At 45.7% G+C, this 26,808-nt stretch overlaps 1 protein-coding gene, 1 long non-coding RNA gene and 7 other non-coding genes across 11 annotated transcripts; all 9 read right to left on the bottom strand.

Moving 5' to 3' along the window:
- Nucleotides 1-1,431: 1,431 nt before the first annotated feature.
- On the bottom strand, nucleotides 1,432-1,503 carry trnag-ucc (transfer RNA glycine (anticodon UCC)). Its single transcript has one exon. It is a non-coding gene; the product is annotated as a tRNA-Gly (tRNA).
- A 1,353-nt stretch (nucleotides 1,504-2,856) lies between these two features.
- Nucleotides 2,857-2,938, bottom strand: trnas-aga (transfer RNA serine (anticodon AGA)). The gene has a single exon. It is a non-coding gene; the product is annotated as a tRNA-Ser (tRNA).
- Nucleotides 2,939-11,572: 8,634 nt separating this feature from the next.
- Nucleotides 11,573-11,644, bottom strand: trnag-ucc (transfer RNA glycine (anticodon UCC)). The gene has a single exon. It is a non-coding gene; the product is annotated as a tRNA-Gly (tRNA).
- A 1,354-nt stretch (nucleotides 11,645-12,998) lies between these two features.
- trnas-aga (transfer RNA serine (anticodon AGA)) lies at nucleotides 12,999-13,080 on the bottom strand. Its single transcript has one exon. It is a non-coding gene; the product is annotated as a tRNA-Ser (tRNA).
- Nucleotides 13,081-13,655: 575 nt separating this feature from the next.
- trnag-ucc (transfer RNA glycine (anticodon UCC)) lies at nucleotides 13,656-13,727 on the bottom strand. The gene has a single exon. It is a non-coding gene; the product is annotated as a tRNA-Gly (tRNA).
- Nucleotides 13,728-15,081: 1,354 nt separating this feature from the next.
- trnas-aga (transfer RNA serine (anticodon AGA)) lies at nucleotides 15,082-15,163 on the bottom strand. The gene has a single exon. It is a non-coding gene; the product is annotated as a tRNA-Ser (tRNA).
- Nucleotides 15,164-15,238: 75 nt separating this feature from the next.
- Nucleotides 15,239-17,632, bottom strand: LOC146701388 (uncharacterized). Of its 3 annotated transcripts, none has more exons than XM_085467795.1 (2): nucleotides 15,930-17,632; nucleotides 15,239-15,813 (listed from the first exon to the last, which is right to left on the bottom strand). In XM_085467795.1, the coding sequence occupies exon 1, from the start codon at nucleotides 17,543-17,545 to the stop codon at nucleotides 16,205-16,207; it is 1,341 nt and encodes a 446-aa protein (XP_085323921.1). In that variant the 5' UTR covers nucleotides 17,546-17,632; the 3' UTR covers nucleotides 15,239-15,813; nucleotides 15,930-16,204. The 3 variants fall into 3 exon arrangements, with proteins under 3 accessions (XP_085323921.1, XP_085323920.1, XP_085323922.1); XM_085467794.1 differs by having other exon boundaries at nucleotides 15,239-15,652; nucleotides 15,746-17,632; XM_085467796.1 differs by having other exon boundaries at nucleotides 15,239-15,428; nucleotides 15,580-17,632.
- Nucleotides 17,633-22,082: 4,450 nt separating this feature from the next.
- LOC146701389 (uncharacterized) lies at nucleotides 22,083-22,586 on the bottom strand. Its single transcript, XR_014922184.1, has 2 exons — nucleotides 22,424-22,586; nucleotides 22,083-22,272 (listed from the first exon to the last, which is right to left on the bottom strand). It is a non-coding gene; the product is annotated as an uncharacterized LOC146701389 (long non-coding RNA).
- A 1,331-nt stretch (nucleotides 22,587-23,917) lies between these two features.
- Nucleotides 23,918-23,989, bottom strand: trnag-ucc (transfer RNA glycine (anticodon UCC)). The gene has a single exon. It is a non-coding gene; the product is annotated as a tRNA-Gly (tRNA).
- Between the last annotated feature and the right edge of the window lie 2,819 nt (nucleotides 23,990-26,808).

Genomic DNA, 26,808 nt, shown 5'->3' on the forward strand with positions numbered 1-26,808 from the left:
ATCTGGGTGCATGATCTTATGAGTGTCCTGTGATTGAAATCAGGCATCAGAAGGCTGAGGACTTGGAGGCAGAGGGACCTCACATGCAGGCTCCCTTTCATTGTCTAAAACAGAGCTTCCCAAAGCGTGGGGCCCGCGGTATGAAAAGGGGGGAAATAAAAGAAAGAATGCTTGGACACTGCTAGCATAATGGACAGGTTTTTGACGGGACTCCCACACAAACGCAAAGCAGGAGATGAAGCATAGCTGAATATGTTTCCATACCAACTTCATTCTAAGCCAAAGACTAGAAAATATGGTGAAGCATATCTTCCCTTTGGCTTCACCTGCACAAGTGCCAAGGTAGGTCTCCCCTGCAGAATTGGTTTTCCCTGCGTCAGGAGCAGCGCTGGGCTCTCCAAATCAGGGGCAAACAGTATCCCACAATCTTGATTTTTATTTCACAAACACTTGTCGTAATGACTAACTACTCCTGACATTTTGGAGATGTTACTTCTTTATATAGTAAAGTTACAGCGGGATACAAATAACATCAGGCCGTTCTGCCACGATTTGTTCCAAACAGTACAAAACAGTATCCCACAGCTGTTTATGGTTTTGAACCCATTTTGCACAAAGAGGCATTTTTTGAAAAATGTTTTGATAGCAATGTCAAATATTATTACACAGGAAAAAACAACTACACTTAAAATAATTACACCGTGACACATCTGACTTTCTAAATGGAGGGACAGTAACTGCGTGTGTATATGTAAGCGTGTAAAAATTGCAGATAGTCAGATTAACAATTCATCTCATGTAAACAATAACGTGAGCACAGCGTGACGTGAAAAAAGGCACATAGCTTTGACGTTGCATGACGAACTCTGTATTCCTTGTCCACATGTAAACGCAAAAAAGGAGTTTTAAAAAATCTTAGTTTTCGGGAATTCGAAATGCTGTTTACGTGTGGACGAAACAGCTGCTTTTTCAAAAGTACCCGTGTAGGTGCGGCCGTATTATAAAAGAGTTAGTAGTTTATTAGGATGTGATTGTACGGGGACGGTGGGAGGTACGCCTGAAGGGGCCTAGCAAAAAAAGTTTGGGAACCACTGGTCTAAAAAACAATGAAAGGTGGAACTTGATCATCCAAAGCAGAAAAGTCTTAATTTTATGAGTCTGTTTCTGTTAAGGAGGTCGATCCATTCCTTTTTCGTTTTCTACACTTTGCTTCCTACAACCTGCAATACAATACCCAGCTCGTTTTGAATCACTGGAGAAGTGAAGAATGCAGATTACATTTTATGTAAGAAGGTATATGTATGAGGTGATAAAACATAAAACCCTTTCATACAACAGGCCTGTAATGATTCAAAGAGAGAGCAGAGTTTTACTGGTTTTGTGTAAACCCGCATGATGAAATCATTCGCAAACAGCACTGCGAGTGGCAACTGCGATGGCCGGGAATCGAACCCAGGTCAACTGCTTGGAAGGCAGTTATGCTCGCCACTATACCACCATCGCTGTGAAAGACTGCAACATCACTGATTCATTGTCCGGCTTATACAGATTTTCAGGACAATTAACAAGGTGGGCATTGTGATTACTCGCTTGTCAGGTTCTAACCTGGTCAAAAGGTAGATCACTAAAAAGACTAGTGCTTTCATGCAACTGCACATTTAATCTCATCAGCTAAGCTTCTTTGCTACTCAAGTGTGGCCTCTCACGCATTTAAACTCTTGCGTGATTTTTAGCACCTTGAGAGTCGCAATGGTCACGCGAGTTCTTCAGGTCACAGCAGACAAGGTGAGAATAGGTGTGAATCTGTCTTGGGACGAATCTGGGACGAGGACGTCTTTGGCTCCTCTTTCAAGTTATTGGACATTGGCAAAAAGGTTTTACGCTTAATTAAAAAATGAGAGCAAGTGTCTGTGTCCCGAATACAAAGTGGGAGCTGGTTCCACGGAGAGGGGCCTGAAAAGTGATGGCTCTGCCTTCCATTGCACTATAAAATCCCCTCGGAAGCCAGCAGTCTGAGAGCAAAGCACTCTGTTGGGATGATATGGCACTGTGAGATCTTGTAGACAAAATTGGTGGTGATTATTCAAGACCTTGTGTGTGAGGGCAAGTATTTGGATTTTTATTTGGGATTTAATTGGGAGCCAATGAAGAGAGAAGTCCATATGGGGGAAATCTACTCTGTCCTTCCAGTCCCTGACTGTGCTCTGGATGCAGCGTTTTGGAAAACAGTGTAAAGGCTTTTCAGGAAGCTTTTAGGACACTGTGAAAATACTGAATTTGAATAGTGGAGGCTAGAAGTAGTGAATGTATCCTTCCTCTCTATCGTTAGATGGAGAGAGTGTACAAAGGCCGGCATAGTGGGTCTGTGGCCACTCTTGCTTGCGCTTTTGCGTGTCCGTCAGCCAGCTGTGGAGAAGAGCAAAGTTTTTACATGCAAAGAGCTGTAGTGAAAAGCAGTGTTCCAAACAATGAAATGTGTCCACTCCTTGTGCTTTTCATGCAGTAATGTTTGAAGCTATTTCTGCTGTTGTCCCATTCCCGGTGAAATCCGCTGTGCCTCCAATCCCGATCCTCTTGCAAAGCAATCAGCATTTGTCAGACGCATGAGTCATTGGCGGTACTCAGACTGGATCCTGGACGACTACACGGGGCACGTGTGGGGTGGCTAAGAGAGCAATTGAAGGATGCCATGTTTACTGAATATGTGCCTAATTTTGTCAGGACATAGCTGGGTCCATTGCTTCTGCGTGCTCTATTTTCACAAGCAAAGGCCTGGCTCTTTCTCCTGGCACCTTCTCAGGTGATCTCCATGACTTCTTCTCAAATCAACGTCAGGACTGCCGCAAAACAGCTGACCGTTGTCGACAGGATTCGAACCTGTGCGGGGAGACCCCAATGGATTTCTAGTCCATCGCCTTGACCGCTCGGCCACAACAACCACATTGGGCTGTGGAACTACATACTTGAAAGACATACGTCTTCCAAGTCCTACGCCACACATCTTTCAAGTAGGATGTGCACAACAACGGCCACGCTGGATTGTAAATGCGGTAGCTGCATGACTTTGGTGCGAAAGCTTGTGGTTTTGCAGTTCCGTGAGATTGGTGCAGCACAGCTGCGGTTGAAGCTGTTAAGTCTAATTGTTGAATGTTGCCATTGTGTTTCTTAAATTTGTACAGTCTTAGTTTAAGCAGTAGGATCAAAGCCATTCCTTTGATCCTGACCACCTCTCCAGCCACTCTGTGCTGGGGGAGGTTTTATTGTAGATACATCCTAACTTGAAGATCTGTTTGATGTTTGGTAGAGCTTCCTACCCTTTGTATGGTTTCACTGTGTTATCTTTGGTAAACCATACATTGGGTGTGGGGGAAGACTACCCTCTTTATGACCAAGGATGTTGTTCCTGCTTTTAGGTTTTATGACCCTTTGACCAACACACACACACACACATTCTCACATAACACACACACATTCTCACACACACACACACACTCAGTGTATACATTTACATACAGTGCCTTGTCTTTGTAACCAAAGGGGGGTTGCAAGGGGAGGTGTTTTGTAAACTATTGTTTGAAGTTTGTCAATAAAAGGCGGCGAGAGGAGGCCACCAGTGTGGTCATTTCAACGTGCTGGTCACAGACGAGAGGCCTCCCTTGCGCAAGAAATCGATCGAACACTGTTGCCTTGCTTTTCTTTCATGGGAATAAGTCTTGGATACAGCGGGGTCTGAGTTTAGACCCAACATTTATTTGGTCCTTCGGAGCCGGAGCCTAACACATTGCATCCACCGAGGAGAGGGAGAGGACGCCACCGCAACGTCTGGGATGATTGACGTAAAGCCCTGGTGTTTTTGGCTTGCCACCAGGCCGGGAAGTTTGCGCCTGACCTCCCCTCGGGATGGATGACGATTGACGGGATCCAGAGACTCTTCCCATGAACGTAAACAAACAGTGAGTACAGAAGGCCTTAGAGCGCGTCTCTATAACCGCGTGAATGAATGTGGGATCCTAGAAACGCGTCACCGTGATTCTGCGTGAAACGTTTGAGTCCCGGGGAGCGCTGGTCACGAGAGCGCACGTGGACCCAAAACAATAGAGAGCGGCTACGGGCTGTGCGTTAAACGTGAGTCCGGGAGCGCGCTAGCCGCGTGAGAGAGACGCAGGCTTCTCCGCCGTTTGGGGCGTAGAGAGTTCTCCGCCATTTGGGGCGTGGAGAGAACCTAGGTTCAGAGTCCGGAATCTCCGCCATTTGGGGCGTTGGAGAGTGTCCGAAGGTTGAATTCTCCGCCATATGGGGCGTTTGAGAGTTTTCAACAGAGAGCGCTAGCTGTGCGTGCAGACGCAAGCGATAGGCCTATGTTGTGTGTGTGTGCGGGCCAGACGTGGTCTGCGTGAGTGTGGCTGATTGTTGTCTTGTAATGGAGAATAAAATGTGTAAGTCTGCCTTAGAAGGAGATGTAAAATTTATGCAGAAAGTTTTACCAGGCAGCACGCAGTATGTAGGTTGTTGGTATAAGAAATGTGGATTTGAAGGGACATTAGTGGAAGTTAAGTGTAAAATGCTGGTAGAAAGAATATCTGTAAGTGTAGCAGGTAAAACAGGGAAAGCGAAGCAGAGGAAGGAATTGCAGTTAGCAGTTGCTAAGTTGTGGCTGGAGCAGGCTCAGAGGAGGAGAGAAGCACAGAATGTTAAAAGAGCAATATTGCAAGCAGTAGTTGTGAAACCTGAGGATGAAACTACAGCTCAATCCACTGCAACTACTCTAGAACAACACCGTAGAAAAGCATTAGGAAGAGCAAGAATGTTAGCAGAAAGTAGAGTCAGAGAAGAGCGTGAGAGAGCAGAGGCAGAAGTGGAGGAGAGATTAAAGGCATATTAGGAGCAGCATTGAGTCCAAGACAGACTTGGCAGGGTAGGAAACAGAAAGTAAAGTTAGTGAACACAAACGTTACAACTACATATCCATCCCTGACACAACACAAAAAAAACAAACAAAAAAAAAACAAAACATATGGTGTTTCTGTAACAGAGTGTGAAGATGAAGAAAGTTTTTCTCCTGATCAATTCCGCGAGTGTGAGAGTGTCTGACGTCATGGTGTGTGTGAAAGGTATCCAGCTGGGGCAGACGTGATTCTGCAGGTCACCTGCCCAGTGGACAAAAAGAAATAAAATAGTTGTGTGGATGAATGATAGCATGAAGAGTGTTTGGTGTTTCTAAGTCTGAAACAGCTGTAATGCTATTTTCTGTTTTGGAGAAAAGTACAGTTAAAGAAAAAAAAACAGAGAGAGATGTGTGTTGTTTTAAGCAGTGATGAGAATAATGGAAGTGTGGTGAGAGATGAACACAAAAACATACTGAAAATGCATTAACTATACTAACCCCACATGCATATACACATACAATGATACTCATGAGACCAGACAGCATCTTAAGCATGAGATTCTGTTTGTCATCTTGTCCAAGTCACTAGTAAGATGAAAGTGATACATAGACTAGTGGACTGAATATTATAGGAGGACAGATGGTTGCATCATAGAGCAGGAAACAGAATGCTGATGAGAGGTTTTGAATGAGTGAGTTGAGTGAGCTGATTGTGAGTTTCTGGTGTGTGAAGAAGTTTTACCATGACACACATTTAGTTACATGAGAACTAAAACTGATTATGTGCTAAGACAACAGGGTTATGCTGTATGTTGTGTGTATGGCTGATTGGATGAATGTTTGAGATTAAACTGGCTGTTTGATTTGTCTTTTATTACTAAAGTTGAACCTGCCAATTGGGTTGTTACGATTTATCCCCCTGGCATGAAGAACACGTGTCATGACTTAAACAAGGCCTTTCTTTCCATTATTTTCTTTGATTTCTTTTATTTTCTTTCTTTTATTTTGTTACTTTCATGGTGCACTGAAAGTTTTGTTTGATGATCTCTGTTGAGCAGATCTGCACGATTAGAATCGAAGCGTCGTCGAGAAAACTGTTGCAAAGTGAGCTTCCCCAAAATTAAAATGGGCTCTTATTTGGGACAGTCAGGAAACAAGTTCCTGTCCAAAAGGATTCAACGAGGAAATCCAGTCTAAATTATTTTTCTTTTTGAAATGACGTTGTTTTGCTGAGCGTGGAAACGGATGCGACGATAATTTCCACAATTAGCAAAAGAAGGAATCACTGAGTGAATGAGTAAGAATTTTAAAATAAATGGGGAACTGACTGACTGACTTAACACCATTGTGTGAAGTCAACCCCCACTTGACAAAGGTGTGGATGTATCTCTGTGTGTGTCTCTGTTACAGGAGCAGAAAGATGATAGCAACATCTGAGGTTGCGTGATGGTTTAACCTTTTAAATGCCATTTTTATGTTTGTGAATCTATCAGAGGTGTGTTATTCATGGGCTTGTGGTACTCACAGAAGTTACTGTGAGAAAGTGTGTACACACCTGCGCAGCGCTAACATTTGCATTTTTTCTTACAGCATTGCAGTTTTTCATGTGATTTGATGATGTGGTTTTTAGCAGAACAACTGGTGGATGTTTGTTTCTTTATTTCAGGTTTTGTTTTCTTTAAGAGTGCATGTAGCATTCAGCAGAAGTGGACAAGTGACATGAGTAAAACAAATAAGAGATTACGATATTTATGGAATAGTTTATTATGGGCTCATTTGCTGGCCACTTCTGGACCCATAATAATATATGAGTGGAGTGACTTTGCTTAAGGGAAGTCACCGATTACATTAATGTTAACTGAGCACATGGGATGATCCATGTTTGAGGCGAATTATGGTAACAATAGTGATTTAATGATTTGAGAAAACCTGCACATGACACTTGTCTTGCTGATGCTGAATGCTTGTTACCCTTGTGATATACTTGTTTATAAGTGTGAAGTTTGATTTTACTTCCAGATCTTGTTTTCCAGGCCATGATGGTGAGTATGCAGGCTCCTGGTGGAGCCAGTTTTTAAGGCAGGGATCCAGGTTTGGTGAGTTGACGCATGAGAGTGTCCATGCGTCAAGAGGTGGGGTCCAGAAGTAACATTAAACAATGTTTTCTATTATTGTTGCAGTGATTTGTGTGATTAGCTGTTTATTTACAAGTATTAAACCTATGCAAGTGGTGCATCCTTGTTCAGATGAGGCTTTGATGGCCTATAAGTGAAGTTCACTGATTACAATGTGGAATAACATTGAGATGTTAAATAATTTGGAATAAATTATGGGAAAACGTAGGAGTTTAATGAGTTTAGAATAAACCTGCAATGATACTTGTCTCTGTGATGCTGAATACTTTATTACTCTTATGATCTACAGTTGGTTGCGAATGTGAAGTTGTTTTAAATTTAAGACTTTGTCTTCTGTGATACAGGAGCTGGGAGTTAAACAAGCTGAACATTTAAGTGCTGATTAATGTTCTTACACAGGGTTACAGCTTGGAGTGAAGCTGCTCCAAGGGACAAACCCTGGAGATTGTTTTAGGGAGACTGTGCAACATTCTTGTACATGTCTCATTGGGGAGTTGACACATGGCGAAAGCCGTGTGGCGAGAGGAGTGTCATTTTTTCAATTTGTAGATGTCGTGAGATGCCATGATGAGAAGGAGTGACTGAGAGGATCGCCCACAAAATGGAACCTGAGGGAGCGTGCCAAGCTCCAAAAAGTGACAGCGCAGAGGAGGTCCAGCGATGGACTTGTGGTTCTGTGAACAGCACAAATGCCAGGTGACTGTAAAATAACTAACAGCACTTTTTCCACAAGTGAAGCCAGTAACTTACTATCCTAAAAGATTAGCTCTAGTTGCTCGTGCTTTACCTCCATGCGTGAGATCAGTATGTGCAGCAGCTTAAGCTGTACAATGTTTCAATAGTTTATTTCACCTTTTGCAATTGTTAGTTCCACACGAGGTAGATGTCTACTACTGCAGACTAAACTTACATTTCTGTCACCTACAAGACACTTGTCTTTAATGTTACTGTTACTCTCACAACCACACATATTACCATAAAGTGGTGCAGAATTCTGAATCTGTCCAACCCTTTTTGCCAACGGAGGAGGGCACTTCTCATGAGTGTAGAGAGCGCGAGGAGAAGACGTGTAAGCTGAGGGATGACTTAATAGATGTGCCACTCGTTGAGGGAAAGGTTTGGTTTGTTGATGATTTGAGTTTTACAACAGCAGAGGGACAGACTAGAACACGTTTTACTGTAGCAGACAGTGAGAGAGAGTTATCTATGTAGGACAACTAGCATGTTTCATATTTGCTTGAGCAGCAGAGATGCTAGCTTTAACGGAAGCGTGTAAAGCTGTAGAGAGACAATATACACTGATAGGCAGTATACATTTGCTACTGTACATTTCTTTGTAGTGCAGTGAGTGAGACGAGGTGTGACAACCTCTACAGGGAAACCTGCAGAACACACCAAACTCTTGCAAAATCTGCTGGAGGCAGCGTTATTAACCAGTGGAATTGCCGTTTGTAAATGTGCAGCACACATGTGAGGGAAAGATCCGGTTGCATTAGGGAAAGTTTTTGCAGATAAGATCGCAAAAGAGGCAGCTTTAGTTAAACATGGTGTTAACCTTTTATCAGTACAGCATTAGCAGACATGCAGGCCCACTCACCTACTGCAGGACAATAGTTGTGACTTACAGAGGGAGCAAGCTTGCAGGATGATTTTTTATCTGTGTGATAAACCAGTACTGCCTAATAATTTGTATAAGACTGCTGCTATTTTGAGCCATTGGCTATACCATGTCTCAAACAGGAGGGAGATGAGCAGTCGTTATACTCACTCTAGGATTATTAAATACTTTTAAAAAAAACTTTTTTGCAGAGAGAACTAATGGAACAGTAAAGTTAGGATTTAGGAAGACAGGCAGGACATGGTTAGACTGTATAGAATAAGTACACGAGGATTACTCCAACAGAGAATGGTCTGACTCTTTGAGATTACACATGTTAGAGGATTTAGAGTTAGAGTTAGAGTTCCAGTCTTCTGTAGTGATGATAGAAAAGCAGAAGAGAGAGCATATTAGCAGATTAGATGCTTGAAAATGTTTAAAAGTAAAGTAGTCATGAGAACAAATGATCTGCCAGATGATTCTGTTTCTTCGCAGGAGCAGAGCCTGAAGTCTGGAGATTGGATGATGATAAGGCCATGGAGAGGAAGTGTTGGTCCAGTCCATGGTGGGAAGGTCCATATCGGATGCTGCTGACGACGACCACAGCAGTGAAGATTGCCGGAAGGAACACTTGGATATATCAAGCGCACTGCAAGAAGGTGACACACATCCAGGCCAGCTCGGAGTAAGTGGCAGGAAGACCGGGAACAAAGGGGGGGGAAAGCCTCCAGGGCCCCTCGTCTCAATCCGGTGAAGAAACCAACTGAGCCACAGGTACTCATCAGAATGGCTGGGAATGTGCTGTGCATCTTCTTGTGCCTGTGGACCCTGAGTGGGATGACAGGGAGCGCACTGGAACAGAGCAAACCACACCCAGTACCAGCATGGGTTTTCAACAACTACTGGTGGCAGTTTAAGAACACAACCGCTCACATAAACAACGAGACCAATGGTTATGCTTGTGATGCCACTGGCTACACATTCTTCTGGACTGTGGCCCTGTAGCATCACTGAGAGCGAGACAGTTTGTTTGGTTGCTTTAGCAACACATCCAGGAACACTGCCAACTTTTCAACTGCTCTGAACCTGAATGGAAGGTTGATTCACCAGTAGCTGGGAAGGTGAACTGCTCTGGTGAGACAGACCTGCTCGTCTGACTCAAAGAATATGACTTGTTGCAGGACATTATACAGTTAAACGAACTGGAAACAGGCCAATTGCCTATGTGTACGAAGGACAATGGATTAGCCCAAGTTGGAGATTAACCATGGAACATGGCAACATCACTTATTCTTTTGTCTTTTGCAAGAAGGATGTAAACAGAGAAGCCTTTTGTCTACATTTACATCATGAACACTTGAGGTTTTGAGCCAAGAAGATCAAAACAGCTTGATCCAATTTCCTTTACAAAGCTTTTTCTGTGGTGACAACAGGACAGGAGAAGAGTTGTAAATGCAGATAATTCACCAGTTGACTCTAACCCCCACAGGATGCCTACAGTGAAAAGATTTGGGGGGTTGATAGGAGTCATAAAGAAGGGTGTTGACCAGGCTGCAGCTTTGAAGTTAGCTGAGAGCCATATGGACAAACAATAAAGTCAACTGATGCGTTTAAATACCTATGTCTGTATACAGTTGGATTGTAGAGACATATGATTTTTGAGAATGATGATTCTTCTTGTTTGACCTTTGACATTCAGTTGTGTACTTGAAGAAATACATAATGAATTGCACGACAGGAGTAGATCCGCCACAAGGCTGGATAGCTTGGTTACCGTCTGGTCCTTGGTGGCATCTTCTTTTGAAAATATTAATTCCTGTTTTTGAACTGTTGACATTGATTTGCTTATGTATAGGATGTAGTTTACTGTGCATGAATGAAATCTACACTGACACTGTCAAACAAAGGGTGCATAAGTTGAAATTTAAGAACAATGACAAAAAGGAGGGAAATGTTAAGTCTAATTGTTGAATGTTGCCATTGTGTTTCTTAAATTTGTACAGTCTTAGTTTAAGCAGTAGGATCAAAGCCATTCCTTTGATCCTGACCACCTCTCCAGCCACTCTGTGCTGGGGGAGGTTTTATTGTAGATACATCCTAACTTGAAGATCTGTTTGATGTTTGGTAGAGCTTCCTACCCTTTGTATGGTTTCACTGTGTTATCTTTGGTAAACCATACATTGGGTGTGGGGGAAGACTACCCTCTTTATGACCAAGGATGTTGTTCCTGCTTTTAGGTTTTATGACCCTTTGACCAACACACACACACACACATTCTCACATAACACACACACATTCTCACACACACACTCAGTGTATACATTTACATACAGTGCCTTGTCTTTGTAACCAAAGGGGGGTTGCAAGGGGAGGTGTTTTGTAAACTATTGTTTGAAGTTTTTCAATAAAAGGCGGCGAGAGGAGGCCACCAGTGTGGTCATTTCAACGTGCTGGTCACAGACGAGAGGCCTCCCTTGCGCAAGAAATCGATCGAACACTGTTGCCTTGCTTTTCTTTCATGGGAATAAGTCTTGGATACAGCGGGGTCTGAGTTTAGACCCAACAGAAGCTAACTGGCTGACATTAGCTTGCTTGTTTGCATGAACAGTAACACACACAGCTGATGCTTTTGCCACCGCAAAGAGCTGATCAGTACATGGTTAGTAAAATGTTATCTTCATTCCAAACATTCAGCACAATATTTAAAGTGGGACTGGGTGTCTTTATGAAGAAGTAGCGTGTCCAATCCCAGTTTCATGTATGAAGGTATAGGTATGAAGTGATGAGAACTCAAAGCCTGTGTGAACAGTGTCTTTCCACAGCAAACGGTAGCAGCGAGGCCGATGAAGAATGCACCTGGCCTGACATTGTAAGCATTTGCAGAAAGAGCGGAGAACGTTTTTAGTGTAAAACAGTACGCAGCCCACATGCTTGAACAGCACTGCCAGTGGCATCTGCGATGGCCGGGAATTGAACCCGGGTCAACTGCTTGGAAGGCAGCTATGCTCGCCACTATACCACCATCGCTGTGAAAGACTACAACATCACTGATTCATTGTCCGGCTTATACAGATTTTCAGGACAATTAACAAGGTGGGCATTGTGATTACTCGCTTGTCAGGTTCTAAACTGGTCAAAAGGTAGATCACTAAAAAGACTAGTGCTTTCATGCAACTGCACATTTAATCTCATCAGCAAAGCTTCTTTGCTACTCAAGTGTGGCCTCTCACGCATTTAAACTCTTGCGTGATTTTTAGCACCTTGAGAGTCGCAATGGTCACGCGAGTTCTTCAGGTCACAGCAGACAAGGTGAGAATAGGTGTGAATCTGTCTTGGGACGAATCTGGGACGAGGACGTCTTTGGCTCCTCTTTCAAGTTATTGGACTTTGGCAAAAAGGTTTTACGCTTAATTCAAAAATGAGAGCAAGTGTCTGTGTCCCGAATACAAAGTGGGAGCTGGTTCCACAGAGAGGGGCCTGAAAAGTGATGGCTCTGCCTTCCATTGCACTTTAAAATCCCCTCGGAAGCCAGCAGTCTGAGAGCAAAGCACTCTGTTGGGATGATATGGCACTGTGAGATCTTGTAGACAAAATTGGTGGTGATTATTCAAGACCTTGTGTGTGAGGGCAAGTATTTGGATTTTTATTTGGGATTTAATTGGGAGCCAATGAAGAGAGAAGTCCATATGGGGGAAATCTACTCTGTCCTTCCAGTCCCTGACTGTGCTCTGGATGCAGCGTTTTGGAAAACAGTGTAAAGGCTTTTCAGGAAGCTTTTAGGACACTGTGAAAATACTGAATTTGAATAGTGGAGGCTAGAAGTAGTGAATGTATCCTTCCTCTCTATCATTAGATGGAGAGAGTGTACAAAGGCCGGCATAGTGGGTCTGTGGCCACTCTTGCTTGCGCTTTTGCGTGTCTGTCAGCCAGCTGTGGAGAAGAGCAAAGTTTTTACATGCAAAGAGCTGTAGTGAAAAGCAGTGTTCCAAACAATGAAATGTGTCCACTCCTTGTGCTTTTCATGCAGTAATGTTTGAAGCTATTTCTGCTGTTGTCCCATTCCCGGTGAAATCCGCTGTGCCTCCAATCCCGATCCTCTTGCAAAGCAATCAGCATTTGTCAGACGCATGAGTCATTGGCGGTACTCAGACTGGATCCTGGACGACTACACGGGGGAACGTGTGGGGTGGCTAAGAGACCAATTGAAGGATGCCATGTTTACTGAATATGTGCCTAATTTTGTCAGGACATAGCTGGGTCCATTGCTTCTGCGTGCTCTATTTTCACAAGCAAAGGCCTGGCTCTTTCTCCTGGCACCTTCTCAGGTGATCTCCATGCCTTCTTCTCAAATCAACGTCTGGACTGGCGCAAAACAGCTGACCGTTGTCGACAGGATTCGAACCTGTGCGGGGAGACCCCAATGGATTTCTAGTCCATCGCCTTGACCGCTCGGCCACAACAACCACATTGGGCTGTGGAACTACATACTTGAAAGACATACGTCTTCCAAGTCCTACGCCACACATCTTTCAAGTAGGATGTGCACAACAACGGCCACGCTGGATTGTAAATGCGGTAGCTGCATGACTTTGGTGCGAAAGCTTGTGGTTTTGCAGTTCCGTGAGATTGGTGCAGCACAGCTGCGGTTGAAGCTAACTGGCTGACATTAGCTTGCTTGTTTGCATGAACAGTAACACACACAGCTGATGATTTTGCCACTGCAAAGAGCTGATCAGTACATGGTTAGTAAAATGTTATCTTCATTCCAAACATTCAGCACAATATTTAAAGTGGGACTGGGTGTCTTTATGAAGAAGTAGCGTGTCCAATCCCAGTTTCATGTAAGAAGGTATAGGTATGAAGTGATGAGAACTCAAAGCCTGTGTGAACAGTGTCTTTCCACAGCAAACGGTAGCAGCGAGGCCGATGAAGAATGCACCTGGCCTGACATTGTAAGCATTTGCAGAAAGAGCGGAGAACGTTTTTAGTGTAAAATAGTACGCAGCCCACATGCTTGAACAGCACTGCCAGTGGCAACTGCGATGGCCGGGAATCGAACCCGGGTCAACTGCTTGGAAGGCAGCTATGCTCGCCACTATACCACCATCGCTGTGAAAGACTACAACATCACTGATTCATTGTCCGGCTTATACAGATTTTCAGGACAATTAACAAGGTGGGCATTGTGATTACTCGCTTGTCAGGTTCTAAACTGGTCAAAAGGTAGATCACTAAAAAGACTAGTGCTTTCATGCAACTGCACATTTAATCTCATCAGCAAAGCTTCTTTGCTACTCAAGTGTGGCCTCTCACGCATTTAAACTCTTGCGTGGTTTTTAGCACCTTGAGAGTCGCAATGGTCACGCGAGTTCTTCAGGTCACAGCAGACAAGGTGAGAATAGGTGTGAATCTGTCTTGGGACGAATCTGGGACGAGGACGTCTTTGGCTCCTCTTTCAAGTTATTGGACTTTGGCAAAAAGGTTTTACGCTTAATTCAAAAATGAGAGCAAGTGTCTGTGTCCCGAATACAAAGTGGGAGCTGGTTCCACAGAGAGGGGCCTGAAAAGTGATGGCTCTGCCTTCCATTGCACTTTAAAATCCCCTCGGAAGCCAGCAGTCTGAGAGCAAAGCACTCTGTTGGGATGATATGGCACTGTGAGATCTTGTAGACAAAATTGGTGGTGATTATTCAAGACCTTGTGTGTGAGGGCAAGTATTTGGATTTTTATTTGGGATTTAATTGGGAGCCAATGAAGGGAGAAGTCCATATGGGGGAAATCTACTCTGTCCTTCCAGTCCCTGACTGTGCTCTGGATGCAGCGTTTTGGAAAACAGTGTAAAGGCTTTTCAGGAAGCTTTTAGGACACTGTGAAAATACTGAATTTGAATAGTGGAGGCTAGAAGTAGTGAATGTATCCTTCCTCTCTATCATTAGATGGAGAGAGTGTACAAAGGCCGGCATAGTGGGTCTGTGGCCACTCTTGCTTGCGCTTTTGCGTGTCTGTCAGCCAGCTGTGGAGAAGAGCAAAGTTTTTACATGCAAAGAGCTGTAGTGAAAAGCAGTGTTCCAAACAATGAAATGTGTCCACTCCTTGTGCTTTTCATGCAGTAATGTTTGAAGCTATTTCTGCTGTTGTCCCATTCCCGGTGAAATCCGCTGTGCCTCCAATCCCGATCCTCTTGCAAAGCAATGAGCATTTGTCAGACGCATCAGTCATTGGCGGTACTCAGACTGGATCCTGGACGACTACACGGGGGAACGTGTGGGGTGGCTAAGAGACCAATTGAAGGATGCCATGTTTACTGAATATGTGCCTAATTTTGTCAGGACATAGCTGGGTCCATTGCTTCTGCGTGCTCTATTTTCACAAGCAAAGGCCTGGCTCTTTCTCCTGGCACCTTCTCAGGTGCTCTCCATGACTTCTTCTCAAATCAACGTCAGGACTGCCGCAAAACAGCTGACCGTTGTCGACAGGATTCGAACCTGTGCGGGGAGACCCCAATGGATTTCTAGTCCATCGCCTTGACCGCTCGGCCACAACAACCACATTGGGCTGTGGAACTACATACTTGAAACTACATGTGGCCCGGTCATGGGGAATGAGACAGGACACAGGAAATACTCTTTTGTGGGCTTTTTTATTCTCCGACTGTACTCGGAGGAGCACAGTTTTAATTCTGTAGTTTTGAGTGAAACAGCAAAATTTAACTATTCCACTGGCTCAGCCTAAACTGCCTTTCAGGGTCTGAGACAACAGTAACTATCATATGTACATGTTAAATCCAAACAGTATAGACAACAGTAGTGACCTGTCAAGAAACAAATACAACAAAAAAAGAGAAAACAAAACAAATAAACACATTGTTTACATCCCACAACTTCGCAGGTCAACTGGCAATAAAGTGCACTGTAAACTCTCTTTTAAACATACATTTCTATGGGAGAACATCATGAACTCACTTCGGTTTCTCCACACAGCTACTGTGCTAGGACAAGTACACACGCAGGAATCACACAGCAAGTAATCTCCCCTCTGAATCAAACAGAAACATACAGAGTTATGCAAAGTGAGTAAAAGTACAAACTTAACAACTTTGAAATCTGTTAGGACACTGTAACTACTCACGCCAACCCGCTCTTCAGTCCCTTTCACAGCACGTGACCATTAAACATGCACCCGTCGCGCGTTAAGAACTGTACAGAAATGGTCACAAACATGGAGTCATTGCTAAAGAAACTTAGCTAATTACAGTCTACTACAACACTGGTGACAATATTTTGCAGTATGCTACACTTTTTAGCACATTTACCTCGTGTGTAGCTAGCCACAGAATCTTTTGCAGTCTCTAACTCTCCAGTGCTCCCGCTCACAGCGCTCAGTGTGACACAAACTTGAGTGCATGCGTGCTCTGGCTTACGGCGGCTCTTAAAGGGACAGTATACCCCCAAAACGCGAGGTCTAGTCATCACCATGACAACCCTACAACAGACCTCCGGTAGACAGGCAACCAGTCAAAAACACAATTCCCTCTTTTTAAACCCTTTCCATGCGTAGTATTAGTTCACTTGGCTACATTCTCCCCTGCTACGAGTCAACGTCCTCGGTGACCCCCTGCTCATCCACCATTCCCCTGAGTTTGGTGGTGTAGAGAACCATACCGGCTAACACCTGGGAGAGTACATCTGGACTGAAGGATACTGCATTGCATGCTGACCTAGGTAGATTAAATGGGTTTGTGTGGACCCCTGCAGTTTCTCTCCTACTCCTGCGTGTAGCAGGTGTGGGTGGACCGGCCTCCGCTTTCTCTTTCTTTCCTTTCCTAGGAGCTGGAACAGGTTTTGCCACCGGTTCTTCACTGGAGAATCCAATGCTTCCTGGCCCAGGTGGAAGGTAAGCTGCTGGCTCCACCTCGAGGTCATCAGGGTTGTCGCTGCTCTCTTGCCCTAGCAGATCCTCACCCATATTTTCAGTTCCATTCTCCAATTGGTTTCCAGGCTCGTTGACCGTCGGAACCAAGTTCCCAGGTCCCTGAGCCACTGGCAGCTCCATTGGGTACTGGACCTCCTCCATCAAGGCAAACTCTGGATGCTCAAGCTCCGTATCAGACACTTGGTGCTCATCTGCAGAACTGACTTCCTGGTCACGTAGCCTTGGGTTGGGTGCAGGTATAGACCCCACGCATGGCCTCAAGTTAGATCTGTGGACTCTTTTCACCGGCCCTCCTTCCAGTGGCACTACTGTGTATGTTGTCCCTTGGATATCAACCACTTTGTACACAGGGGCTGCCCAGGCATCTTGAATTTTATTCCTTCCTGGTGGTCGGTAACGGAGATACACAAACTGTCCGATGTCAACAGGTGGACAGAACACCTTTCCTTGCTGCTGAACCACTCTCTCTGCAGCCTTCCGTTCGGCAAATTCTCTGGCTCTGGCATGTGCATCCTGGAGACGCTCCTGGTGCACTGCTAACCAGTCCAGTTTGTCATCCTTCACTTCCTCCCGGCCCAACAATGCATCAACGGGTAGATGTGGGTGGACCCCAAACAGCAGGTAATGGGGAGAATACCCTGTCGTTGAGTGCGGCGTGACATTGTAAGCATACACCAGCTCTGACAGATGCTCGGGCCAGCGCCGCTTCTTCTCAGGGGGAAGCGTACGCAAGAGGTTGTGTAAAGTCCTGTTGAACCTCTCACAATGTGGGTTACCCTGAGGGTGGTGGGGTGTTGTACGCGTTTTCTTCACTCCATACAGTTTGCATAGCTCAGCAATCACTGCGCTTTCAAAATTCCTGCCCTGGTCTGAGTGCAGGCGCTCTGGTACCCCATACTTCAGGAACCACTCTTTCAGGATAACCTTAGCTGTGGTATCTGCTTTTTGATCTCGTGTGGCAAATGCCTGACTGAACTTGGTGAACACGTCAGTCATTACAAGAACGTTTTCACGACCATCTGTAGCCCGCTCAAGGGTGGTATAATCAACAGCAACAACTTCAAGTGGGCGGGTAGCCAAAAATGGAGCGCGGGGTGCCTGAACTTTGGGTTGAGGCATCTTTGTTAACACACACCTCTGACATTTCTTCACCCAGTGCTCAACATCTTCAAACATGCCTCCCCAGAAACATCTTTGTTTCAACAATCCCAGTGTGCGTTCGATTCCCTGGTGTCCCATGTGATCATGCACACTCCTGAGCACTTTTTCTTTAAGACAGGCAGGTAGTAGCAGCTGATGGCACTGTCCAAGGTGAGCATCTTCAATTACACGGTATAGCAGTCCATCCTTTTCTCTGATCCGAGGCCACTGCTTCAGTAGAGAACGTACCGGTTTAGACAGACCCCCTCTCTCTCTGTAGGTGGGTCTCTTCTGTCTGCTCCAAAACTCTCTCAAGACACCAATTGTTGGGTCTGACACTTGGAAGCGATAGAGTTCTGCATTGGAATAACCAGGCATCGTTGGGGTGTTGCCCAGCACAGCCTCACTGACTGCTTCCCCATCTGGTTCGGAGGCCTGCAGCAGTCTGATCCTACAAGCCTCAACTCCAGCCATGACAAGATCTGAGCCTAGACTTGTACCTGCCCTTAGCACATTACATATGGCTATAGAGCCATCATATTCTGCATCCTCACTGTCAGGTTCTGCCGTGTCAACTGTTGGTTGCCGAGAGAGGGCATCAGCGGCAGTGTTGCAGCGGCCAGGGCGATACTTAACATCGAAGTCAAACACAGACAGCTGAGCTACCCACCTCTGTTGAATGGCTCCTAAATTAGCAGTGGGCAGGTGGCACAAGGGATTGTTATCCGTTATGATTGTGAACTTGGACCCCAGCAGATAACTCCTAAATTTTTCGGTGACTGCCCACTTTAACGCTAGGAGTTCGAGCTTCATGCTGCTAAAGTTTTGATCATTCTTCTCAGCCCCTCTGAGCCTCCTACTAGCATAAGCTATGACTTTATTCCTTCCCCCCTGCTTCTGAGACAGGACAGCGCCTAATCCAAGACTGCTAGCATCCGTTTCCAGCGTGAAAGGGAGACTGAAGTCAGCATAGCCTAGAACAGGGGCACTAGTCAACTTTCCCTTAAGCAACTCAAAAGCTTGTAAGCATTGCAGTGTCCAGGCTGAAGCAAAAAGCTGTTTAGCCCTGACAGGACTTATCTCCTTAACACAGACATTCACCACATCATGGAGTGGCCCCGCAGTTTGGGAAAAGCCCTCAATGAATCTCCTATAGTAGCTGCAAAATCCTAAAAAGGACCTTAGCTCTTTCACAGTACTAGGGATGGGCCATTTTGCCACAGCGCTTATCTTGTCAGGATCTGTGCTTATTCCCTGAGCCGACACTTCATGACCGAGAAACTTGACCTTGGGCTGGAGGAAATGGCACTTCTCAACCTTAACCTTCAGCCCCGTATCCCTCAGCCTTTTCAAAACAGTCTCCAGTCTCACAATGTGATCCTGGAATGTTGATGAAAACACAAGCAGATCATCCAAGTAGATCAATACAATCTGAAAGACCAAATCACTCATTGTGGCCTGCATAAGACGTTGAAACGTCGCGGGGGCATTACATAACCCAAAAGGCATCCTTAAGTATTCATACAGGCCAAATGGTGTGGTAAAGGCTGTTTTGTCTCTGTCTTTCTCATGTACCGCTACCTGATGGTAGCCACTGGCAAGATCTATGGTTGAGAAGAACTCTGCACCACTCAAGGCATCCAGGCTCTCCTCAATGCGAGGGAGTGGAAACGCATCACGCCTGGTCTTCGCGTTTAGTCTGCGGTAGTCTACACACAGTCTAAGACTCCCATCTGACTTGCGTACCAGAACAACTGGTGAAGCATAGGAACTCGAACTCTCCTGAATCACCCCCTTTCTCAACAGTTCAGAAATGTGCTCCCGGACCTCTTTGTACTGATTTGGTGGAATGCGCCTGTATGGCTGAGAAACAGGGGCTTCATCTACAACAGGAATTTCATGCTTCACACGATCAGTGTACCCCAAATCCTCATCATGAAGTGCAAAAACATCCGCATACCTTTTCAAAAGAGTTCTGACCTCGGCCTGTTGTCCTGGTGTGCCACCTATGTGTAATCTTCCCAATAAGTCCTGTACGCAGCTGTTGGCCCCCTGACAGTCCTTTTGGTTAAGAGTCACCTCCTCGTGGTTGGCAGATATGCGCTCAAATTTCACCTCGCATGGGCCACCCTCAATGCAGCGGCCAGGACTAATAATGCCTAGTCTAGCCTTAGGTGGAAGCCAGACATCCTCTTGTGAGATGTTCATCACCTGTACTGGGAATACCAGGCTGTTAGTTGACACTAGAGTTGGGATCACCAATAAGCCACCTGGGAGCTGAACATTCCCTGGTTCAACCAATGCGCTACCAAACTGCTTGCCATGGCCCCTTGCATAGACAGTGGTCAGGGATGAGGCAGGCACCCGCACTTTGTGTTTGCTTGCAACACGGGCAGTAGACACCTTTTCCACAAGCTCAGCAGCTTGTACGCAGTGGCAGGCCTTCCTCCAGCTGGACTCCAGCTCTCCCCCTAGAGTGGTGTCAAACTCTGAGAGTACTAACTGTCTACATCGTTTTGCAATGTTCATCCCTATAATGCCATGGGGTGACAAATCCAACCATTTGGGATTGTCTCTTTCTGTTTTATCATCTTTGATTATAAGAAAACCACATTCAGGTATAGTGAGCCCCATGACCTGTACATCTAACTCTACATAGCCTAAATAGGGCAGCGGCAACTGGTTGGCTGCTGTGATTTTAAGCCACTTGGCAGTACAGTGCATATCTTCATCCTCTCCCTGGAGATGATTTCTGAAAAAGCTTTCTGTCAAAGTGCTTACATTACTTCCTGTGTCAAGCAGACATCTAAGGGATACACCACCTATCTGGATATCTACTTCAGGGCACTGACCAACAGCATGTTCTAGAAAATGTTCCTTGGTTAGAGCTTCCTTTGAGCCTTCTGACTTGCCTCGCATTGCCCGGCTCATAGCAATGGAGGGTTCCCGTTTCCCGTTAGCGAGGAACTGGACATGGTTGCAGACTGGCTCGTAGGTTGTTGGGGTGCATTACAGTGTCTGGCCATATGTCCCACCCCTTCACATCGGAGACAAATAGGCTGGCCCTCTCTAGTGTACTTAGGCTTGGGCTTAGCTTTAACACCTCTACTGTCTTCAGAACTGGCAGTCTGTGTTGTGAGCTCCCTCACTGCATTAGTTAACTCCCCTATGGCTTTACCCTGTTGTGTGATTATTTTAACCATCTCTTGCAGAGCCATGGTAAAGTCTGTCTGTACATCACTGGTGGAGGTTGTCTTTTCACAGCTTTCATCTGGCCTGTCACTCACTATATTTCTATGTCTGGCCACATTAGTGCTGCGTGGACGATCTTCCATAGTCCACATGATTGCCTCCTCTCTAACATCAAAGAGACTACACTCAGGCTTGTCCCTAGTGAGCCTACGTAGTTCACGCCGAAGATTTGGGGCATGCACACCTTCAATGAATTGATCCCGAAGTGCCAGCTGTGTGTTGGGTACTACATTAGGGGACTGCTGTATTGCAGTATTGAGCAACTGAGAGAGTGCATGTGAATAATCTCGCAGGTCTTCCCCATCTAGTTGGCGGCGTGCATAGAAAGCATGCAAGAGCTGTGGTGTGGTGCGCTTCTCTCTAAATGCCTCCCTCAAATATGAAAAGAGATCACTCGGTTGCTTCACCTGGCCTGCCATACGTAACTTAACTTCCTCTAGGGCAGACCCTTTCAGCTGTGAGAGGATAAAGTCGGTTTGATCCTCTCCACGCAGACCCCTAGTTCTTATTGCTCTTTCCACCTCTTCTATGAATTCATCAACAGTGTAAGCATCTTTAGCTGGTTCCCCACTAAAAGGTACAATCACCTTTTCTCTTGGAATGTACACGACAGATCTGGTTGGAACATTACCCATGTTAGCAATACTAGACATAACAGCATCATGTTTCCTACTCAGTTCGTTAATCTTTGTTTGTAGCTCCACCAACGGGTTACCTGCACTGTCAAACAACGAGGCAGCTTGACTGTCTTCAGTGGGGATAGCTCCGGCCCCTGAAGGACCTTCCCCTTCGTCCTCTTGCGACATACTGCAATGTCTCTGAGTCTTTACTGCAGCAGATTCCCACAGTCACTTGTAGATGAGATTCAACAGTCCAAAATCTGTGTCAGGCGCCCTCCTCGTCCAATGGCTGAAGCAGGCTCCTGTTGTACCAACTGCCACTGCACCGAACCACCTCAGGACGTCCACACTGCGATTGCCGCCCTCTGGGAAGGACTGGGATCTTCTAAGCCACTACTGTTGTCTATAAAGCCCCACTCACTGTGTCTCTCTATACTGAAACTCAAAACTAACCTGAGAATCCCACTTCTGACACCAAACTATGTGGCCCGGTCATGGGGAATGAGACAGGACACAGGAAATACTCTTTTGTGGGCTTTTTTATTCTCCGACTGTACTCGGAGGAGCACAGTTTTAATTCTGTAGTTTTGAGTGAAACAGCAAAATTTAACTATTCCACTGGCTCAGCCTAAACTGCCTTTCAGGGTCTGAGACAACAGTAACTATCATATGTACATGTTAAATCCAAACAGTATAGACAACAGTAGTGACCTGTCAAGAAACAAATACAACAAAAAAAGAGAAAACAAAACAAATAAACACATTGTTTACATCCCACAACTTCGCAGGTCAACTGGCAATAAAGTGCACTGTAAACTCTCTTTTAAACATACATTTCTATGGGAGAACATCATGAACTCACTTCGGTTTCTCCACACAGCTACTGTGCTAGGACAAGTACACACGCAGGAATCACACAGCAAGTAATCTCCCCTCTGAATCAAACAGAAACATACAGAGTTATGCAAAGTGAGTAAAAGTACAAACTTAACAACTTTGAAATCTGTTAGGACACTGTAACTACTCACGCCAACCCGGTCTTCAGTCCCTTTCACAGCACGTGACCATTAAACATGCACCCGTCGCGCGTTAAGAACTGTACAGAAATGGTCACAAACATGGAGTCATTGCTAAAGAAACTTAGCTAATTACAGTCTACTACAACACTGGTGACAATATTTTGCAGTATGCTACACTTTTTAGCACATTTACCTCGTGTGTAGCTAGCCACAGAATCTTTTGCAGTCTCTAACTCTCCAGTGCTCCCGCTCACAGCGCTCAGTGTGACACAAACTTGAGTGCATGCGTGCTCTGGCTTACGGCGGCTCTTAAAGGGACAGTATACCCCCAAAACGCGAGGTCTAGTCATCACCATGACAACCCTACAACAGACCTCCGGTAGACAGGCAACCAGTCAAAAACACAATTCCCTCTTTTTAAACCCTTTCCATGCGTAGTATTAGTTCACTTGGCTACATACATATAGGGTGATCGTGGCTCAGGAGGTTAGGAATCGCATCTGTAACCGGAAGGTCGCCGGTGCGATCCCTGGGCTCTCTGTCCTGGTCGCTGTGTCCTTGGGCAAGACACTTTACCCTACTTGCCTACTGGTGTTGGCCAGAGGGGCCGATAGCGCGATATGGCAGCCTCGCTTCTGTCAGTCTGCCCCAGGGCAGCTGTGGCTACAACTGTAGCTGCCTCCACCAGTGTGTGAATGCGAGAGTGAATGAATAGTGGTATTGTAAAGCGCTTTGGGTGCCTTGAAAAGCGCTATATAAATCCAATCCATTATTATTATTATTATTATTGAAAGACATACGTCTTCCAAGTCCTACGCCACACATCTTTCAAGTAGGATGTGCACAACAACGGCCACGCTGGATTGTAAATGCGGTAGCTGCATGACTTTGGTGCGAAAGCTTGTGGTTTTGCAGTTCCGTGAGATTGGTGCAGCACAGCTGCGGTTGAAGCTAACTGGCTGACATTAGCTTGCTTGTTTGCATGAACAGTAACACACACAGCTGATGCTTTTGCCACCGCAAAGAGCTGATCAGTACATGGTTAGTAAAATGTTATCTTCATTCCAAACATTCAGCACAATATTTAAAGTGGGACTGGGTGTCTTTATGAAGAAGTAGCGTGTCCAATCCCAGTTTCATGTAAGAAGGTATAGGTATGAAGTGATGAGAACTCAAAGCCTGTGTGAACAGTGTCTTTCCACAGCAAACGGTAGCAGCGAGGCCGATGAAGAATGCACCTGGCCTGACATTGTAAGCATTTGCAGAAAGAGCGGAGAACGTTTTTAGTGTAAAATAGTACGCAGCCCACATGCTTCAACAGCACTGCGAGTGGCAACTGCGATGGCCGGGAATTGAACCCGGGTCAACTGCTTGGAAGGCAGCTATGCTCGCCACTATACCACCATCGCTGTGAAAGGCTACAACATCACTGATTCATTGTCCGGCTTATACAGATTTTCAGGACAATTAACAAGGTGGGCATTGTGATTACTCGCTTGTCAGGTTCTAAACTGGTCAAAAGGTAGATCACTAAAAAGACTAGTGCTTTCATGCAACTGCACATTTAATCTCATCAGCAAAGCTTCTTTGCTACTCAAGTGTGGCCTCTCACGCATTTAAACTCTTGCGTGATTTTTAGCACCTTGAGAGTCGCAATGGTCACGCGAGTTCTTCAGGTCACAGCAGACAAGGTGAGAATAGGTGTGAATCTGTCTTGGGACGAATCTGGGACGAGGACGTCTTTGGCTCCTCTTTCAAGTTATTGGACTTTGGCAAAAAGGTTTTACGCTTAATTCAAAAATGAGAGCAAGTGTCTGTGTCCCGAATACAAAGTGGGAGCTGGTTCCACAGAGAGGGGCCTGAAAAGTGATGGCTCTGCCTTCCATTGCACTTTAAAATCCCCTCGGAAGCCAGCAGTCTGAGAGCAAAGCACTCTGTTGGGATGATATGGCACTGTGAGATCTTGTAGACAAAATTGGTGGTGATTATTCAAGACCTTGTGTGTGAGGGCAAGTATTTGGATTTTTATTTGGGATTTAATTGGGAGCCAATGAAGGGAGAAGTCCATATGGGGGAAATCTACTCTGTCCTTCCAGTCCCTGACTGTGCTCTGGATGCAGCGTTTTGGAAAACAGTGTAAAGGCTTTTCAGGAAGCTTTTAGGACACTGTGAAAATACTGAATTTGAATAGTGGAGGCTAGAAGTAGTGAATGTATCTGTAAGGTAGTGACTGGAATAAGTCACAAGGTGTCGCTGTTGAGCTGCATATATGGTGTAAATGTTAGCAATTTTGGCCATTCGTCCTCTGCAGGACACCGTACTTTAGATTTCTTGTTCGCGCGGGCGCCATCTTGGGTCAGTGTTTGCTGTGATTTGCGAAGGTAAGCACTGCCAGTGGCGAACTGCATCAGTTTTGTGTTGTATTCATCGCCGAGACCGTGGAATGTTGTAGAAGGCACGGTTATTGTTACTTAATGTGTATTCTGTGTATATGTGTTGTTGTATTTTGCAATGTTGATAGTCACGGAGTGTTTGCTGTGATTTGCGAAGGGCCAGCAGCAGAGTTGGAGTGGTGTTTGCCCCTGCTTCCGAATAAACGGCGCGGTCCGAGCCACAAATTGAACACCTGTGTCCGACTGGTCTCTCTGCGGTGCACCCCAATCCAACACAATTTAACACAACGCAGAGTCCGGAGTGTAGGGAGGCCCCTGCACTGGTTGGGTTACATCTTTGGTGCCGTGACCCCGGATTTGTGGCACTTCGAGACCGAAGAGAAAGCAATGCCGACACCCCCCAGCTACGCAGCCATAGTAAGAGGTGTCGCCATCTGATGGGGTGCTGAACTAAGTATATAACTGCCTGTGCAGCTGTATTACTGGGACTTTCATCTCCCCAGGCATATCCTTTGAAAGTGAAATCTTGGGGTGGTTTCATTTGAGGGTTTCTGTCCCTGAAAAAAAAAAAAAAAGACTCAGAGACTTGAATTGTAGAAAGAATGCTAAATGATGTTCCCTGTCTATAATGATAATCATTGAATACGGTTAAGTAATTGCTGCTGATTTGTGTCATTCACAACCTCTGTGCTGAAGATAGTTGTTTAATCTACGCTCTGAGTTTAATGCTGTTTTTTTGTGAATTCTTTTTTTTTCTGCGTTATAGAATGATAGTTGTCATACATCTGTGTTGTGTTCTATTTTACTAGAAATATATTGTACTTACTCACAGTTAAGCATACTACAAGTAGCCCACACACATTTTCTGGTGCAGCTAAATTAGAGATACAGGACAGTGAAAATGTTGAGAGACGTTGCAGACACTCCAAAGAGGGCACAGCCTCACCTTTTGAATGAAGGGGCTACAGCTAGCGCCAGTACAGTGGACCAACAGTCATCAGTGAAGTCGAAGCTGGTCACCCAGTACCCCAGCTTCACTGGCCAGCGGTTACAGTATCACACCCCAATCAGGGACCTCACCGACTCTGGGCTGGGCACACAACAGACCCCACCACCAACCATGCTTTCACCCCAGACTGATCTTGGCGTGGCTCCAGCTCATGCCCCACCACTGCCACCCTATGGAGGCCAAATGCAGGTGCCCTCACACCTATCTGAAATTCGCCCAAGGTCAGTGCCAACCAACCAGACAAGCCAGTCCAACCACAGCCCTCTAACTACAGCCCCTCCAGTGTTTCGGCCAGATATACAGATAACTATGCCCCCTGCTTTTTCCCCTCAGGCCAGTGTCCATGGGCCCACTGCTACACCGGCACCCCATGTTGCCTCATATCCCAACTACCCAGCGGTGCACAGTACCCAGCATCCCACCCTGAACCAATCACTTAACACTCCTTACCCAACGATGACCGTTCCATTCAGCCCCCAAGCATACACCAGCCATCTGTATTCCACACCTGCCCCCCAAGCCGCCATGCCAAGCCCCCTAACAGTGCAGGGAGTGGGCATAATGAATAATCCCTCTGCAGCCGAGCAGACCCTTGAAAGTTCAAAGCATGGGCTGACGCCCCGTTTGCCCCACATGCCACTAGCTGCTGTCCACGACTCTCGAGCCCCCCTCCACTCATCTGCTATAAGCCCCAACACTGTCATGCCCCCTATCGTGAATATGACCCATGGAGGTTCTATAGCCCCACCCGGCACCCATGCCTCAATGCACGTACCAACCTCTGCTTTAGACCCCCAAGTTAGTGGACACCCTGGCATACCCCCCC

This window comes from Copadichromis virginalis, linkage group LG9 (genome assembly GCF_057382275.1).
Source record: "Copadichromis virginalis isolate Kocher_CV1m ecotype Utaka linkage group LG9, C_Virginalis_male_GT1.1, whole genome shotgun sequence".
NCBI lineage: Eukaryota > Metazoa > Chordata > Actinopteri > Cichliformes > Cichlidae > Copadichromis > Copadichromis virginalis.